This window comes from Mya arenaria, chromosome 9, assembly GCF_026914265.1.
Source record: "Mya arenaria isolate MELC-2E11 chromosome 9, ASM2691426v1".
NCBI classification, from domain to species: Eukaryota; Metazoa; Mollusca; class Bivalvia; order Myida; family Myidae; genus Mya; species Mya arenaria.
Genome location: NC_069130.1, coordinates 23,924,266 through 23,943,082, shown reverse-complemented (window position 1 = coordinate 23,943,082; position 18,817 = coordinate 23,924,266). Strand labels below are relative to the sequence as shown.

The window sequence follows — 18,817 nt, the reverse complement described above, 5'->3', positions numbered from 1 at the left end:
ATTGTTTAAGTTAGGGCCAAGTTTAAGATTTTGCATAACTAAACTGCTGACAATTCCTAAATTTTACCACAGAAAAATATACATGCTCATAAATGCATAATCCATAATAAACATTCAAGACTATTGCTATAAGAAAATGTTTATTATTCACATTTTTTTTTCTGAAATATCTACTCAACTACTATTTACATGCACAAGATCAATGTTATTTCATTGCAAAATATTGATAATATGGCAACTAAATATCACAACAAAAATCATCACTTAATGTTACAAATTGTTCAGATATTGTAAACTAAATAACAACGACAGTTTTTCAAAAGAAAAAAAATCTACTCTTGCATAACAGCAGCTTAACAAAATGTTAATAAATCACAAAAAAAACAATCTTGAAAAGATTATAATGACAAAAAGAAAAAAAATGGTTTCTAGAAAATCAATAAAGTTCTGAGGAACATGTTTACCAAGTTTCATTTTAATAGCTTGGTCGTTCATGAGTTATGGCAAAGTGTACAATTTTTATAAGCAACAATGCCTTCAACAACAATGCCAAGGCTTTTACACTTTGAAAATCAGACAAGCTTTTAAATTAAAAAAAATATTCATAACAACTATTAAGAAAATGGAATGTTTGTTGTTTTCAAAATTTGATGAGAAAGTCCTATGAAATGAACAAACATTGGATGGCAGGAAGGTTAAGAAATCACTCACATGTGAAATTATTCCTTATAACTTTCTTATGAAATAAACAAATCATACAATTTATGGAAAAAAAACAAACAAAAACAACTTAATTCAATAAAATATTTTTTGAAGATTATTAGTCACTTTTGGTATTTGTTAAATGACATTGTAATTGAAATTTGCAAGTATTGATCATACAGCAGAGATGACAATGGGTTGTTAAATTCAAGTCTTATCAAATTCTTGTAATATATCTAAAACAACATATTATTAAGTCATCCAAGTTATTTTTTGTTATAAGATTTAGTGGTTTTAGAATTTTACATTAGACAGGTGTAAGCTCAGGGTGAACGACCCATTATGCGTGCTACCCCAAACCCGATCAACCAAAAATATAGGCTCCAAATATAGCGGGCATTTTAGGAACGCCCCCTGCAAAATAGACATTAACGTTTGACATGAGACAACTTTAAAGGAAGTCAGAGGGGTGGGGTGGGGTAGGGGGGGGGGGGTCGTTTTGCCGAATGGATTCACTAGTGGTAGGTTAAAATTAGGCAAAATGAATTTTTTTTACGCATTTCAATGGTATAAGGGTGGATTAATGTGTTCAAATCTATGTACAGAATTCTTAAAGCTATCTTCGCGTTCATTATATCAAATCAGATAGCTAAAATAAAGGAAAAATACTATACAAATCTACTATGGGAATACTAATACACACATAATGACAATACTGACTTTAACATGACTATATTGCTTGGACAAATCACAAAACAATATTTTGATTTTATAATTTGATGCTTAAAATGAAAGGACTACAAAAAGCGATAAAAAAAATACGAAAGTTTTCAGAAACTTATTTCCAGCAAAATGACATTCTTTTCATACTGGCCTATAAATTCAAGAAAATTGTTGGCATTTTTTATCTGACAGAAAAGCATTAACCTATTTCTACAGCTCTAACACAGTAATAAATACAAAATTTATAATATCGCTTTCTTAAGTAAAGATTCTACTTTAGGAAAATTTGATTAAATGAAGTAACCAATGAAAATTTCACAGAAAATCATCTGTTTTAGGTCTAGAAGAACGAGTTTTCGATAACATGATTTATTCCTATCATATGTGTAAATTGAAATACTGCACTGTCTTGAAATGATTTTATTTTTCGTAGAAACATAATTGCCTGTAGAAACATAATTGCCTGCATGTTATAGAACTAGAAGTATTTATCTTTTTTCAAAAACATTTAGGCTGATTTCAGGGTGAAATGAAATTAAAACTTTAACAATGAAATAAGATTTTACTTGATTTTTTTTCCACAATTTCTGCCCTGTGTTTTTTACACCTATTAACTGTTTTTTTCTGATTTGATTTTGAGCCCAAAAATGCAGAAACATGACATGCTATACCTTTTCACTTATTAAAGATGTGTATGGTCAAACACAAATATTTTTCTATAAAAATTATAAAAGTTTCTCGCGAGCAAGAAAATAAACATGAATGCTAATTTAACAAAGATTGGTTATTGGAAGCTGGATTGTACCAACAAAAATAAAATATAAACATACTTTTAACAACAAAATAAGTCCGATTTTTTTCCGGTCGTCTGTGGGAGGAGAAATATTTTAATTTGCTTAAGCATGAGTAAAAGTATATGATATATTCCTGAACCTTTGTGAATTTATATTGCACTCTATATGAATGAAGTGTCTTTGGAAATGAGTACCCATATTAACATGTAAAAGGTAATAAAAATACCTCGGTTTATTTTTTTTTTATCAAATATATGTATTCGGACATAAAACATTATTAAGATAAGTAAGAATATTTTATAAATAAATGGTTGTGAAACAGACAATAATGATGATTATGATATGGTTTTGTTAAAGGGACTAGACACCAGATGGTCCAAAAATCAGCAAATACAGTATTTCCTCAAAGCAAGCCAAGAATTATCAAGGGGGGCTAGTATGAGGCCCATGATACATTATTTACATGATTATAAGAATATGTTGTCGCTGTCTTAGCGGAGTTTACCCATTTAAAAATAGCCCATAATGGTTTCCCAAGTTTATAGTGTCACACAGTGTATATTTAGCATGTGAAAGTCACATGATAAGTTCAGCTCCATATGCCGATGCTATTTTTAAACTTCCTGGGATTTATATGGTAAACAAACCCAGTCAATTTAGAACTGAAAAATAATCAAAAACTGAGAAGATACATGTGTCGTAAGCGCTATGATACATCAGTAAGTAAGATTTAAGATAATGCCTTGTACACAACAATATCAATTTTATTTATTGTCAAGTTTTTGACAAATTTCTTTTTTTCTTGCATTGGTAGCAATTGGTGTCTAGATCCTTTAAGAGACACTAATCATGACTGAATTCTTCAAGGCAAAGTAGTAAGAATGTCCTTTAATTCTATAGAATTAAGTACATGTATAGTATACAACTAACGTGGAGAAAACTCTTCTTTGTTGTTTTTGTGGAGAAAACGCTTGTTTGTTGTTTTAAATATCTGTTAATAGTCTTTTGCAACAACCAAGATTCATTTAAATATCTTGAAAAGCATACAAAATATGGCCAAGTTTGAGAACTTTTTGCATAATGCCACCAACGCTGATGATGATTACCTTAATGCTATCATAATACCTAAACATTTTTCGATAAACAAAAAAACCCGAAGAGATAATTACACACAAATAGGTGAAATCCAAACATTGTATAGTACTAAACTACATATACAATATATATGTATATATACAACATGGCAAAAACGGTGGTCAGAAAAAATGTAAGTTATTTATAACAACAACATGTGACATGAAATCGTATAACACAGAAATTATTTACACAAGTCTAATAGTATACATTGTTCATAAAATTCAGTTTCAAAAATCTGTTATAAATGTATATAATTATTCAGATCAATTATTGTAAACATGACTGAAACAAAACAACAATTTGATTAAGACCTTAAAACAAGTTCAGTATTACTGAAGTAAAAACATGTACCGGGTCATCGCTTATGCACCATTTCTGAGAGAAATATTCTTTACATCTACAATGTAGGTTATATATATATTTAAGATTGAGAAGAACATTATGATAACTTATCCTAAATCACTCTCTTTGGCAACATGTTGTGTTATGGGAGAAACCGGAGCACCTGGAGAAAACCCACTTGTCCAGCTTGGTGACCCAGGATGTCTTGGGTAGAAGTGACTTTGTGAACCATAATCACCTTTTAAAATTACACAAATACATATTGTCAAATATTGCATGTTGTTGTTTTTTACATTATATTCATTTTAATTATTTTTTTGAATCCAGATTGAAACCATTTTGATGAACTCAAAGCAATTAAGATTATAATTTTTCAAAATTCCATTAAAAATTTAGCAGGTCATGCATATGAAAAAATTTAATTTTATCACGAAAGTAAAAAGCACAATTATTGTAACTATTCTAATACAAATCATACATGTATATTCTAACAAGATCAACGTCTAAAATTGTTCACATGCAGGTACTCACTATTGATGTCTTAACATAAAACATTCCTTAAAATAATTGGATAACAATAAACAAGTTGTTCTCCTTGAACCCTTTTCATCAAAAATCCCAGGAGCCATTTTGTTCCTAGGATAGATTTTTCAACTGTAGTACAGCACCATTTTAAATCCATCCTATTACAAAAATTGTTTGATGGATTCTTAATGAAATGGCCCTCTAATGGTCAGATGGTCAGTGTCTCCAAATCATTGTAAGTCTGACTTCTCTCTTAAGATTGTAGTATACATTTTTCTCGTTGTCTTGAAGCTGTTGTAAGTTACGAGGTCTTGTAAACCATGTCATGACTTATCAGCAACTTTTTTTCTAATAACAGGGTTACAAGTTTTCATATACTTTTTTTGTAACTCATCAAAATGGAGACAACCTTTCAGTCATACAAGTTAGGTTTTCATTACCAAAAGTATATTATAACATATAATGACCAAAAACTTCACTTGGGCCACAAAATACATCTAGTATACATATCATTTAATTTGAAAATCGTAGCTGGCCTGGCAAACCAAGGTCACAGTACTACTTATGTCAACATAAATTACAACTATTCAACGCAATGAGGTTTCTCAATATACCGCAATGAGGTTTCCCAATATACCGGAATAAAAAAACAACATTCTCATAACAGTAAAATAGTCATTACTTTGGACACCAGACCCTGTAAGGCAATAGAAAATGGCTTAATATCATACAAATCCAAAAAATGTTGGGACAGATATGGAGTTACATTAATTCTTTTATAAACTATAAAAGTTTGCACAAGTTTCAAAAGTCAATTATTTGCTTTTACAGAAAGCATGCACATGTCACTTATAGATTTCACTTAAGGCCAGTCAAGTTCATTTTAAAGAGCATCACAAAAGATACCTATGTGTCAGAATTTTTTAAAAGCATCACAAAAATACTAAAGTCAATTCAAAATCTATCCATACAACAATACAAAAAATCTAGATATTCAGCTTCTGGCTTAAAAAAAAAGTCCATTTTTAGATATACTGTCAAACCTGTATTAAGTGGCCACCTTTTGGAAAAGGTCAAAGTGGCTGCTTAAGACAGGTGGCCACAAAATGCATGTGGGAAATTTCCGCCGCTGAGGCTTTGTTTAAACAAAGGTCTAATATATATATATTTGTTACTAATGCATATCATTTATGTAGCATTACCTTTCAATAAATAAAACTGGAAATATGAACATTTTAACTTTTTATAATGTATTTCCTTTTCGTCACAATATTTTTTCCCATTTTCTCTCAACTGTAATACTAATCTTGTTATCAATGTACAATTACAGGAGAAGAGTATCACATATGTGTGTTTAAATATGTTTATAAAAGCAGATGAACTTGACCAGCTTTAAGTCTTGAGATAATATAGAGACACAATATCAAACAATCTGGGGTCATCTAATCAACTACTGTACAACGAGATCTTGTTAAATTTGTAAGTGAGTGTCACTACATAATTAAACGTTTTATTTGCAAAACCTCATTAACTTCGCGTAAAGGCAAATATCCCTGTTGTCACAAGAATTAAGAACAGTCTAATGATCATTGATAAGATGGCCCCATTTTTCACATGCCTAAATATAAATATTACAAAACACCTTCAAAAAATACAGGTATCAGACAAAATCGAATATGTTCAAAAACCTTATTATAATGTGCATAGAAATTGGACCATGCATCCACACTATTAAGTATAAAAAATACCATTCTTTAAAGGAATTAACAGCATTAATCAATAAAGAAATAGATAAGGACTTTATAGCATCTCACATTCCTTGCCATTTAATACAAAGTAATTTGATAACGAGTTTCGAAAAAAAAATTAAAAGCGAACCATTAAAGTATATTTTAAATTGCAACGAATGAGAAATAGCTTTTATCACACGACTCATTTTTTGCAAAAAAAATGTCAATCATATCCATTTAAAAAAAAATCACAATGTATATTATTAGTAAAGCGTAATGACTTCATTGTCAGGTTACATTACACTAGAATAATATAACAAAATACATAATGGTTGTATAACACTCAAAACAAGAAACATCAAGTGATAGATGGCATATATAAAAATAGTTTACCAGTATATTAGCAGTGGACATGTCTCTCATGTTATTGCTGCCACAAGATTATTCAGGTCTAAAAATACGACCAGTTCGAAGTACCATATCAATTATTATGATAAAAAAATAACAATTGTGGGTAAAATGACGGAAAAAATAAATACAATGGTGGGATGGGTGTAAAATAGAAGTTGTTCATTTTTGTGATTTATGACGATGTATAATGCCATGGACTATGTTAAACACATTATTGTAATACATTCATATTAATTGCATACATGTATATTTATGTACATGTATAAAAACACACGAGATACATGTACATGTCAATGAACATATCAGATATAGTAATAGAGAAATTTTAAAGCTGCACTCTCACAGATTGACAGTTTTGCCTTTTCTTTTCATTTTGTCTCAGAATCAGCTGGTTTTGGCATCAAAGCTTTCAATCCATTCATTTAGAATAACTAACCATAGAACATCTTTCAAATGTTTGAAAAACTGCTGAAAAACTCATTTTACTTAAGTGTTAGAAACGCTTTTAGCAGTAAATATCTATTTTCGAACTTTCATACGAAGACTGTGACCTAATTTTTGCCAGCAGCCTTTTATCACTGGTTTTCAGACATTTACACAAAAACTTGCTCTTTCAAAGACAAAAAATAAAATAAGATGTTAAAACGGTCAATCTGTAAAAGTGCAGCTTTGATTCCAAGATTTGAGACCAGAAAAAAGTACAACCTATTTGTCTTGGGGAGATTTCTTCTAGCGAAAATTTCTACACCAAAGATAAATCACTCACAGTTTGTTTCAAGCCAAACTTCAGTTTACAATACTTCAATGTAAACCTCAGACTTGAACTTGAAGACATCAGACCATACATTTATGATAAGCATGGTAGCTACACAGTTTCACAATTTGCCTATATGCCTTTAGCTAAAATGTACAAAGTGGTTTCAGTCCAAAAGAACTGTCCACACACTTCGACACTTGAGGAAACAATTATTTCAGAGTAAAATGGTATTCCTAGTTCAAAGTTAGACACGGTATTTCCTTTATAGACTTTTAGCATTTGAAGAATTGACAAGAAAAATTTCAACGCAAATTTTCCCCCTAATAAATGTAAACACAGATTATCCTCAAAGTTAAGACAATCCAAACCTTATGTCCACAGAGGTCTAAACATCTTATTTTTGTCCAATTCTATCTAAAAAACACAAACCACAAACAATCACCAAAAGTTTTAAATTCCGGGAAACCACCATATTCCAAAGCCTCGATTCAATTACATAGTTATATTAAATTGGGAAAACTGAGACTGCCGTGAACAACGTCGCCTGTGCTGGTAAAGACCGCTATGTGCCGAGAAGCTTTTCCCGCACATATTACAAGAATACGGCTTTTCTCCTGTGTGTACCCGCTCGTGCGTGATCAGCGGACCCTTCTGTGTGAAGGATTTACCACAGTAGTTGCAGCTGTAGTTACGAATTCCCAGATGTGCCTGCTTGTGTGTGAACATGGACGTTCCCTTAAGAATCTTACCGCATATGTTGCACTTCACATACCCGTTGCCAATACTTATACCCGTGGGATGAATTACTCCTGGCGGGAGATTTTCGTACTCTTTCCTTGGACGGCCTCTTCTAAACTGCTGAACTGGAATTTGACCTTGACCTTGAACTTCCGCTTCAGACCCAGATGCTGCTTGGTCTGTTGCATTGGTGTAGGTCAAGGTCGTGGAGGGTGATTCCATAGCAACTGAGGTGTTTTGACTAGCCTCGTTCATATAGAGGTATGAATCCTTACGTGGACGGCCCCGTTTTCGAGGTACCAGATCGTACGGCCCAAGATTCGCTCCAGGAGAGAGAGACACGCCGTTACTGGCAGCTGAGGTATCCTGCGTTAATCCTAGATACAAAATACATGGCTTTTAGTTTATGAACGTAAAACAAAAGAAGAACACAAGGGTATGGGATGAAGCTGAACTTTCAAAATTGGGAGAATTTTTCAACCAAACATTGAGAAATTTCCATGAAGTAGTGTAGAGTTTTAGCTAGGGGGTTATGGGAGGGTGCTGGACCCTGTCATTTTTTGAAGCACCCATCTGCCCTCATAGAGACCATAATGTGCACCCTCCTGTCTTCAAAGATTTAAATGCTTAACATGTAATATTATATTTCAGGGTTTCTAAAAACCGGCAATTTGCCAGTCTGGACCGATTTTTGACCAAGCCAGACCGATTTCAGTTTCAAAAAGTGTAAAAAAAGGTTCCAAAATTTTAGAAGCTCTGTATATGTAATATTTATTTTTTTTGCTTTGATTCAAGTTTGAAAATATGATTATGAATATTAATAGGATCTTGACAAATTTAGCAGGTGAAACCTAATGTTACTTCAAATAAGCACAATTTCTGTCATTTTCTATTACATTCATAATGCTTTAATTATTCACTGCACGATACAATGTGCCCTTTCAGCACCCTGTCCCTTTTCTGCAGAACCTGTCCTTTTTATTACTTGGCTAAAACCCTATAGTGTTACATGTATCTTAATTACATGTCATTTGATTAAATTCATATACAGAGAAAAACATCTCCTACAGTTACAAATGGAGGGACGTTTGAGAATTAAGGATAGTTCATTTTCCAAGTCTCCCTACAGCTTGATTACATCATGAATAAACTAGAGAATATCATTTCAAGGTGTTATTCTGTCAACAGGTAGAAAATCTTCTGAAAAGTACATGTGTTATCAACTTACAAATCACGTCAAAAACAAAACGAAAAGACGAATGCAATGCAAAACATAGCTCAAAAATATGATTGCACGGTAACAATTTCAAAACAAATAAATTGCAAGTCCATACAGTATAAAGCATGAAAAGTGCATGCCAGTTAAATGTAGGAATCATGTCATCAGCAAGTAAAGGGACATAATATGGTGTCACTGGGGAGCCAAAAACTCAACTCACCTGATAAATCATCTCCCTTAGAATGTCTCCCAACAATTAGGCTTCTTCTGAGAGTCACCACAAATCCATGCTTTTCATTTCCACTTTAAATAGGAATCTTGCCAATTCACCATTAACTGCAGCTTTTGATGTTTGCTGTATTACATTTAAGAATTTCAGATGTACTCTTTCAATATCCTGCAATCTGTGGAACTCCCATACTTAAGAACCATACTGTTTCACATCTGTGAATATCAGCTAATCCAGTAATTTAACTCTATTTTTTTTTATTTACTGCTGATGATGTGATAAATATTAAATTTTGTTTCACATAATTCTCAGATATGCGGTTGTATCTCCAAAGCTTTTTCAGTTCAAAGCGTATTTCATTTTAAAATCAGAATATTCACATTTAAAATATGTGCACATGAAACTATGGTGCCCATGTAGTTGATTGAAAAAATATTTTCATTTGTAAAATTGTGGCTGCCCATACAAATATAAGTCAATTGCTTTGTTGTAACTCTGTATTCAATTAACCACTATTATATATTTATCAGACAAAAAACAAACAATATAATAATCAATTGGCTCATTTATTTTATATATAACTACATAGGTTAAAGGCCATACAAACTAGGGTAATATTTTGAATTATAATACAGAATTTTGAAGACACCATTAAAAAAATCAAAACAGCATGCATTGTCAGAAACATGTGGTGTTAAAGTTAAGAAATATCAAATATAATTTACTTTTCCTAAAAATGTTTACATTGATACACCTGTATTGGAGTTACTGGAAATATTCAATTTTATACTAACAACACAAAAATTCTATGTGAATGCAAGAGTTATAAAAATAGTCCTCTTTAATGTTATATAACACTAAATGCCAAATCAAACTACATTTTTATATTCTTCAATCATTTCAGGTCTTAAATAAGTGTACAACTTACTACTTAAATGTAAGAATCCAAGAAATATCTACAACTTCAAGAAGAAAACCCTTTTGCCAGTTATAACATCATCTACTTCCTTATTCCCAAAATGTTAAAATGTTACAAAGACAGTAACTGTTAATTTGTAAATGTTCATAAACGTTCTGTATAGCTTCATAAACATTCCAGGCCCCAATATCACAAAAAAACTCATTCTCATTTTACCACATAAAAGCGTAGTATGATTCAAAATATTAAATGTTTTTACTCTTTTCCAAAGAAATTTACTTTCTCATAGAATGTATTGCTAAAAACCTGTCAACATTTCAAAGAAAACTCATTCAAAGGCAAATGTCAGAGTGTACTTAAGTTTGTTAAAGAACAATGAGTCACACTCGATGACGTTTTTTGCTGTAGAATTATTTTCTTTAAAATATTGACCACTGTTTTCAAACAACATATTCTATGTGAGAATGAGTGTTTAAAAGATGTAAAAAACATATACCAGTACAACTACTTTTTAATGTTATGTGGTAAATTGAGTTGAAATTGAGATTTGATGAAATATTCTTGTGATACAATGTTATGTCCAAGAAGTATGAAGGGAATAACAGAGTTCTACCTGAAATATTTGTCAATCAAAAATTCAAATTTAGATGTAAAAGTGAGTTAATCTGTATTACTGGTCTCATAAAAACTTATATCAGCATTCTTTTTGATGAGGACACCATTGCACATTCTAAATCAATAAATCTCTTCAGAACCAAATGTCTTTTTATCACAGTCCAGATCTAATCACTCCAAATCTTATCATTCTTATATTTCATCTTAATTTCAATGATGTTTATTCATATGGTAAACTAGTCCACTTCTGGCAGTAAATGCCCTGTCACAGCCATCATGAGTACACTTAAACGGTCGCTCCCCGCTATGCAAACGTTTATGAGTCTCTAACGCCTGTTTTCCGGCAAACTTCCGTTGGCAAATCGGACACTCAAAAGGTTTCACGCCCATATGAGCTCGAACATGGTAGTTATACAACATTTTGTTCTGCAAGACTTTTTGACAATGTTGACACCAGTATGTTGTCCCTTTACCTGACGATGACATATCAATATTTGAAAAACTTGCAATGTTTCCTACAGCCGGCGTGAGTAACTGGCCTGCTTGGACATTATCGGGTTCATGTAAATTGGAAATTGTTCCATCCTCGGGAGAAAGAAACTGTCTAACATTTATATTGTCGTTCGCAATACTTCCTACGTTTAGCAGATGGTTAACAACTTCGACTGAAGGAGGTTCACTAAAGTTACCTTGGTAAAGAACGTTCTTTAGTTCCGCCGAGGAAATATCGGGAAGGGTTTTCGTGAAGTCGTAGTGTGCATTATTGAGTCCCGGAAATGCAATTCCTCCCAAGTTTGATGCCTGCGAAGTAGCTGACTCCAAACCATCTGAAATTATATTAAAAACAAAACCTACAAATGCATGAAGACAATTTACCGTCCTTCTAAATTTGGGGAATGAAGCCAGAGCCCTGAAAACAGGAATTAAGCATTATTTTTGCTAAAAAGCATCATCAAATACCCCCGATTCACACTACGCTATGCTTGGTTGTGTACTGTGGGCAATTTCTCGGAATCATGAATAATTAATAAGGCAGTTTCATTGGTTCCGCAAAGAACCAGATGCTTAAAGGTTGAAAAATATTCTGGCAATTGCCAGAGTTGAACCGGGCCTGCCTTCTCAATACAATAATATTTGGCAGCAGTCAAGACCACACGGCCATGGAGACTACTGACACTGTCAAGTTATTGAACAATATTTGAGTGTGAATTCATTGGAAGAAGAGTTGTCTCTCCTGCCTCATGCATATTCATTAAAACATGATTTTGTCAGTCAATTGTCCAACGATATATAAAGTGTAACGGAAAAAAGTATCATGGTTGCCTAAAAAGGGGAAAGTTGACAGAATCATAATAAAAGAAAAATTTAATGCAAAATGATGTTATATAAATATACCTGTATATAAACACAGTAAACAATGTACTGTCATACCAAAATGAAAAAAAATCATTTCTTTAAATCTTTTTGAGCTGCAATCATTTTTTAAACTTTTTGAGATTATGAAGGGGAATGTTCGGATAAAAATATATTCCTTGGCTTTTGAAAGGGGCCTTTTATCAGCCACAGAAATCGTTGAACAACAGCCCTGGTAAGTATCATATTCGTAACATCTGTGAGGGTCAATTTAATGCTATATACAACTTTTTTAAACTGTACGAAGCACCAGCATTTTTATAGCTCTACATATCGATGGACTCACTTCCAAATGTTGAACTTCAAGCTACAAAATCCAATGTTTTCAGTAGCAACATTTTAAGTATTTAACCTTGGTAATTTGATCACACATTTTTTTACTAAATGCCGAAGTTATAATTTTTGTAGTTACATGTACAATTTCTGATGGTTCAGCATTTTTGCTTCTCTGTGAGATATCCAATCATTGCTCGACATTTTGATCACCTGATGCAACACCATTTTCTTATTGGACTATTTACTCGGCATTTTGCAGTTAGATGCGGCACGCCTACATGATTTTAGTGATGTAAAAATTCCGAAATAATAAAATGCAGCTTCGGCATTTTGAAGTGAGGCCATCGATATGCAGAGTGGCATGCCTAATTTCTAGTTTTTAAAATCCTACATTCTATTTTGAATGATAAACTTCTGGTAATTAAAGTGATACATTATTCTTCAATTCATTGTCATGTCAATACCTCAAAATTCTGGAAGGAGCATACTCCCTAGCCTTTTGCACAAAGCTAGACAGCATTTTCAATTAATCTAAAAAGCATTAACCCAAAAGACAATTTAAAGCTGCCCTCTAACAGATATGCTGTTTACAACTTTATTTTTTTTGCCTTGGAAAGATCAATCTTTTGGGTATATCTGCAAACAAACAATAAAAGATTGCTGACAAAAGATCAGATCGCAGATATTCATATTTCTGTACTAAAATTAATATTTTACGGCATTTTTTTACTAACAGTTTAAGAAAATGTGCAAAACACCAATTTTTGAAAGTAAAATTAGTATAAAAATCTGTGATTTAAATTTTTGTCAGCAATCTTATATAACTGGTATTAATGAATTTTCGCAAAAATTAGCTCGTTCCAAGACCAAAATTAAACAAGAGCCGTCGTAAGACAATGCGCTCGACTACGCCGCTTTGACTTAGAATACAAAAACGATGTAATAATACCAAGTTTGGTCTCTTTATGTCAAACCTAACTAAAATCATTCGATACATAAGGTGACTCTGATGCTGCCCTCCCACCAGCCCGCCCAAACAATGATGCAAGTCATCCAAATAACATGATTTCCCATTATGAAAATGTGGTTAAGAATATACAAATATGCCTTTCAAATGAAATTTAAAAAAAAAAATTCAAGGGCCATAATTTGTTTTTAGGCTGAAAACGGAGTTATGTTTCATGTTGTAAGATGGTCATGAATAATTTTGAATTTTATTAAGTGCATTTAATGAACGGTATAGAAGTTTTTTTATTAACATCCCAACTTGCCCATAACTTTTACTTGCCTAAAACTTTAACCTAAGTCAGTCAGGGGCCATAACTTGTATTAAGGATATCGAGTTATGTAACCTCATTGGGTGATGGTCCTGAACAATTGTGTGAAGTATTAAGTCAATTGAATGAAGGGTAGAGAAGTTATTAAACATTATCCCAACCTGCCCTAAAACTTTAACCTAAGTTCCATAGTCAATCAGGGGCCATAATTTGTATAAAAGATAATATGGAGTTATCTAACCTCATTATGTGATGGCTCTGAACATCTGTGTGAATTATTAAGTCAATTGAATGAATGGTATTGGAGTTTTAAGTGAAAATCCCAACTTGCCCTAAAACTTTAACCTGCCCTAAAACTTTAACCTAAGTCAATCAGGGGCCATAACTTGTATTTAGGATAATATGGAGTTATGTAACCTCATTGTGTGATGGTCCTGAACAACTGTGTGAAGTATTAAGTCTATTGAACAAAGGATATAGAAGTTATTAATAAATATTCCAACTTGCCCTAAAACTTTAACCTAAGTTCCATAGTCAATTCAGGGGCCATAATCTGTGTAAAGAATAATATATAGTAATCTAACCTCATCATGTGATGGCCCTGAACAACTGTGTGAAGTATTAAGTCAATTGAATGTAGGGTATTGGACTTATAAGTGAAAATCCCAACTTGCCCTAAAACTTTAACCGGACGCCGACGCTGGGGCGAGTAGTATAGCCCACATATGCTTCGAATAGTCGAGCTAAAAACATTCAATCTGTGACAGTGCAGCTTAAGAATAATCAGGAAGTTTGATTCCAGTCTGAGCTCTTTTATACGATCTTTTAGTCTTAATGCTCAAGTGTGAGTCCAGGGGCTGCCGAATGACAGTTAGAGTAGCAAATATCAGATGAATAGTATGCATCCATATGTAATTGCAAAATAACAAATAAAAATCTCACTTGGATCTTGCTCAGTATTCGAGTCATCCCCCTGTGCGGAATCATAGTTACTATCCCACTCCCCAGCGTCACCCCCGTCTTCCCCTTCCTTGACCTTCTGTGATTTCTGGTTGCCTTGGTTACCAGATTCTTCATCCTGATTGGTCGATACCCCTCCACTCTCTGACTTATCGTCACCCGATTGGTCATTATTGTTGTCACCGGAAACCGAATCGACGAGCATGTCTCCTGACTCTGGATCTGGCTTAATACTTCCAGTGCCAGCTGTGTTACTTTGGTTACTGCCGTGATTCGGAGGTGAGGACAGCTGGAATGGATTCGGGGAGCCCACAGGGGTGCTGGTTCCGGGGGAGGGGATGGAATAAGGGCCTGGACGGAGGCGGGGTTTGGGTCTCCGCGAGGGAGGCAGGAGGTTCCGGCTGCGCTGATATGTAAGATCAACATCTGATGAGGCCTTATGATGCTGACCTGGAAGAAATATAAAGATATAAGCCCAAAGTAAACTAAACATAAGTTCTTCCAGCAGAAAATGGACCAAGAGTCCAAATCTTGAAATTATATTCCATTAAGAGAAATTCAGGCCCCTAGCAAAGTAAAACGGCAGATACTTCTTTTAAAATTCTTTTAAATTCTAATTTATATCCATTTCAAGATAAATCATACATTTTTTCATGAAAATAACCAGCAAAAAATCATCATTACAAATATATAGAGCAATGTGAATTTTAGGCTCTAAATTATGAAATTGATTCAGAATTAATCCTGAAATTTAATCATCACTGTAATAGTCATCTTTTTGCATACAAGAGTACCTTTTTTACAGTTTTGAGTCACTTTGAACCACAAAGCTGTGACAAGACAAAGGCAATACCAATTCTTAGACAAGATACAAGACTGAAACCCCCCTTTTTACAGAGTTCTCAGAAGTAACAAAGTTGATATGTGATATGCATAATCGTATAATTTGCCGTTATAATGGGGTTGCGCATCCTCAAAAGTGCTAACTGCAGTTGACTGTAACTCCTAGCAACCGGCTTAAAGATGTCAAGCCTTGGAAAATTTAAGCCAATCAGGAATGCTTAGATTCAGAATAAAGAAATCGGTCCTTGACCTCAAGCCAGTGAGGTATTCGAGCAACCTACTCGAGGGATCTACTGTATCTGTAGAACAATAAAGGACACTGTGCACAGTCAGTCAAGAAGCCAGGCATTTCAAGACAGCAATGACAAGTTGTTTGGGATTTTTTCATGAAATTGGGAAAATATATACGTACATGAATTTGACTTAAGGAATGGGTCAGGCATTCTGAACTGTAAGTTGGGCAGAAAAAAGCCTGTATTATATAATGGGGAAAACAGTGGCAAAACAAGGCCCTACTATCATTATCACTCCTACTCTTGATGCAGTATCCCAGAAACTGGGCCTTTATCTCGTCTTTCCCGTCCATGAATCCCCGCCCCGTGGTCGAGCCCAGGGCACACATGGAACCATCGTGGATACTGGCAGTCAACACCACGGACTCCTCTCCTGTCTGGTCAGACATCTGTTCCATCTGTAATGGGAGTAAATTTCTATCAAGCCAAAAAATTGATCATATGGTTAGTGATACAATTTGTCTAAAAAAAAAGGTAGGGTAGTTAGGATTCGTTTAATATATTTTATAAGACTTAATATTAGAACTTTATTATTACCATAAGTGAAGGCTTGATCATATGTATAAAGCTTTTCAAACTATATTTTAAAACACTCAATTTAAAAAAATAATTTTGAAAGTTTTTTTTTATCTTACAAGACAATAAAAATGGTAGTGTCAGCTCCTAGTTCATAGGTAGGGTCCGGTTACCTGTACCAGAAGTGTGTGTGTGGGGGGGGGGGTTGCCTAAATTCTTCAATCATAAATATTCTCAACACTGTGTTTTACTGAAGACATAAAACTTCATAAATGAGTGTTGTGAACATTGTATGAATGAGACAGAAAATATTCATAATTGTTAAAGTAATATTTGGTTTCAACTGCCAAATATGCTAAGTTTATATGTTTTTTTATTAAGGTCGGGACTTCAAAAAAGGTTCTTTCAGGTAACCATGACCACAACATTATTTTTATTTTGCCTTACTGATACATACATACAAACAATAAGTGTTTCTTTGGGAAATACTTACCAGGAATTGTATCTGAGACTTGAGGACTGACTTCAGAATGGCCTTATACCCAGGAATCTCCCGAAGGACCTCCTGTTCCATCTGTGAGGCATTCATGTCCACAGTGTTACTTCTCACTGATATGTCTTTATAATGTTAGCTGCTAAAAAAAATATATGTATTTTAAATAGCCTTTATATTTAATCAACATTTATATAGTTAAAGTTATATTTATGACAGCTGTTTTTTAACATCCCTCGCAAGTTCCTACTTTTGGTGTTCACAAGATGAAATACAATGTGACCTAACACCGCCACAAATATAATTATTTTTACATTATGCAGAAAAAGGATATCAAATTACATTGAGTCATTTTATCTTATAATAGAGATGACTCAATATTAACATATTGAAAATAAGACCTTGAAATTGTTTCCCTGCCCTGTGTAGGCTTTGCAGTGTTTAGTAGGACCAGTGTAAACTTATGTTTGCTTTGATATATAAAAAATAAAAACAATATAAAAACACTGATAAATTTGACACAGTGATAAACAGAGATGTCAATAATTTCTCCAGTAATTCCCTCATGAGTTTATTTTGATGTGAACAAAAAATCGTGTAAAACTTCATTGGTTTGAAGTGGTTATTTTCTTTAGGCTAACACACCACAAAACATTGTCACAATAGCTATTTTACAAGAATTATTCATTTCAACTTGCATTGATCTAAATTTAAAATTTAGCAAAATTTAGCATCAAGAATGAAAGAAAACAATCTACTTGGAGAATTTCATTTCTTGAGACATAAAAATCACTTTGGCGATGCAAAAAAATCCAACATTAACTAATGTCTGACTTTAGAGTGAGAAATAAATGTTGTGAGCAGGTAAAAATAATAAAAAGAACAAAGAAATCCGCCATCTTATCTGCATCGAAAATCAAATAAAAATACAACTTTGTTTTAGCGCACTAGCGTGATATTTCAAAACAAATTACCAGTCATTGTGATTAAATCAATAAGCAAAAATAAAATAAATTGGATGATATAGATTTTAAACGACAAAATCCTTACCAATTTTATGAATTTAGAATTTTAATTAAATGATCAATTATGATATCGCCTCCATTTTATTGGCTTGAAGAGTTGTTTATATTTTTAATTTAACAAAAAGAAAACGAATGAAAAAAAAGAAAATTTAGGTCTTACACAACTATTTCTACCGTATTCCCCAAAACTTTGACGCTAACGTGCATTGACGTGGAACAAGAGAACACACAGTGGCTACGTTCAACTAATTTTATTTTTCTTATAAGAAACGGAACTTCTTTCTAATGTTGTTTAATCTTGTTTTACACATGTTGAACTTTTCCCCATATGCTTTTATTTTGTTCTTGGGGTTAGTGAAGCAATATAAATCAGGGTTATTTCGTGTACGTATTGGTCAGACGTCAGTTGTTTATAGAATACAATCTATAGGGAATTCGTTTAGTAGTCTGTGACCTTTCGGTGTCAACCCGGGGTTACCCTAAACTACTGAAATATATCTTCTTTAACCATTTTCACCTTCTAACAATAGACTTGTGTTATTTAAAACTGTTTCGAGCGAATATAAAAATAAATGTTTTGATTTTTTTACGTAAAGAACAATGAAAAAGCATGGGGTTCATCGATGACGTTTACTGTGTTAGATCGTGTGTTTTATTGTCATTTTTTTAAAATTTCAATCACTTAATGGCTGAATTCTGTAAAAACATCCAAGGGAACGTGATTTCGAGTGCAAATATGTTAAAAATAACAAGTTTCCTTTTTTCGCAAAAACACGATTTTGACTGTGGTGGGTGCTATTTTCAAAAAGCTCTAAAATCTTCAGTTATTTGCAATAGAACTTCAAATCAAGATTTTCTTTACCCTAAATTATTTACATAT

The 18,817-nt window shown here is 33.0% G+C and overlaps 1 protein-coding gene across 4 annotated transcripts; it reads right to left on the bottom strand.

The window, feature by feature from the left end:
- Positions 1-127: 127 nt before the first annotated feature.
- On the bottom strand, positions 128-18,047 carry LOC128202639 (zinc finger protein with KRAB and SCAN domains 1-like). Of its 4 annotated transcripts, none has more exons than XM_052903643.1 (6): positions 17,963-18,047; positions 16,913-17,054; positions 16,127-16,301; positions 14,750-15,217; positions 11,531-11,668; positions 128-8,236 (listed from the first exon to the last, which is right to left on the bottom strand). In XM_052903643.1, exons 2-6 carry the CDS (start codon positions 17,006-17,008, stop codon positions 7,614-7,616), a joined length of 1,500 nt encoding a protein of 499 aa, XP_052759603.1. In that variant the 5' UTR covers positions 17,009-17,054; positions 17,963-18,047; the 3' UTR covers positions 128-7,613. The 4 variants fall into 4 exon arrangements, with proteins under 4 accessions (XP_052759603.1, XP_052759606.1, XP_052759605.1 ...); XM_052903646.1 differs by having other exon boundaries at positions 16,145-16,301; XM_052903645.1 differs by having other exon boundaries at positions 16,913-17,051; positions 17,963-18,011.
- Between the last annotated feature and the right edge of the window lie 770 nt (positions 18,048-18,817).

What these genes read in the sequence shown, in the direction of transcription:
- LOC128202639 (XM_052903643.1), bottom strand. Translation starts at nt 17,008, where the DNA reads ATGAATGCCTCACAGATGGAACAGGAGGTCCTTCGGGAGATTCCTGGG. An exon ending in AGTCTCAGATACAATTCCTG is followed by an intron (nt 16,302 to 16,912) that starts GTAAGTATTTCC and finishes CTCCCATTACAG; the next exon opens with ATGGAACAGATGTCTGACCA. An exon ending in AAAGAACGTTCTTTACCAAG is followed by an intron (nt 8,237 to 11,530) that starts GTAACTTTAGTG and finishes TTTTGTATCTAG; the next exon opens with GATTAACGCAGGATACCTCA.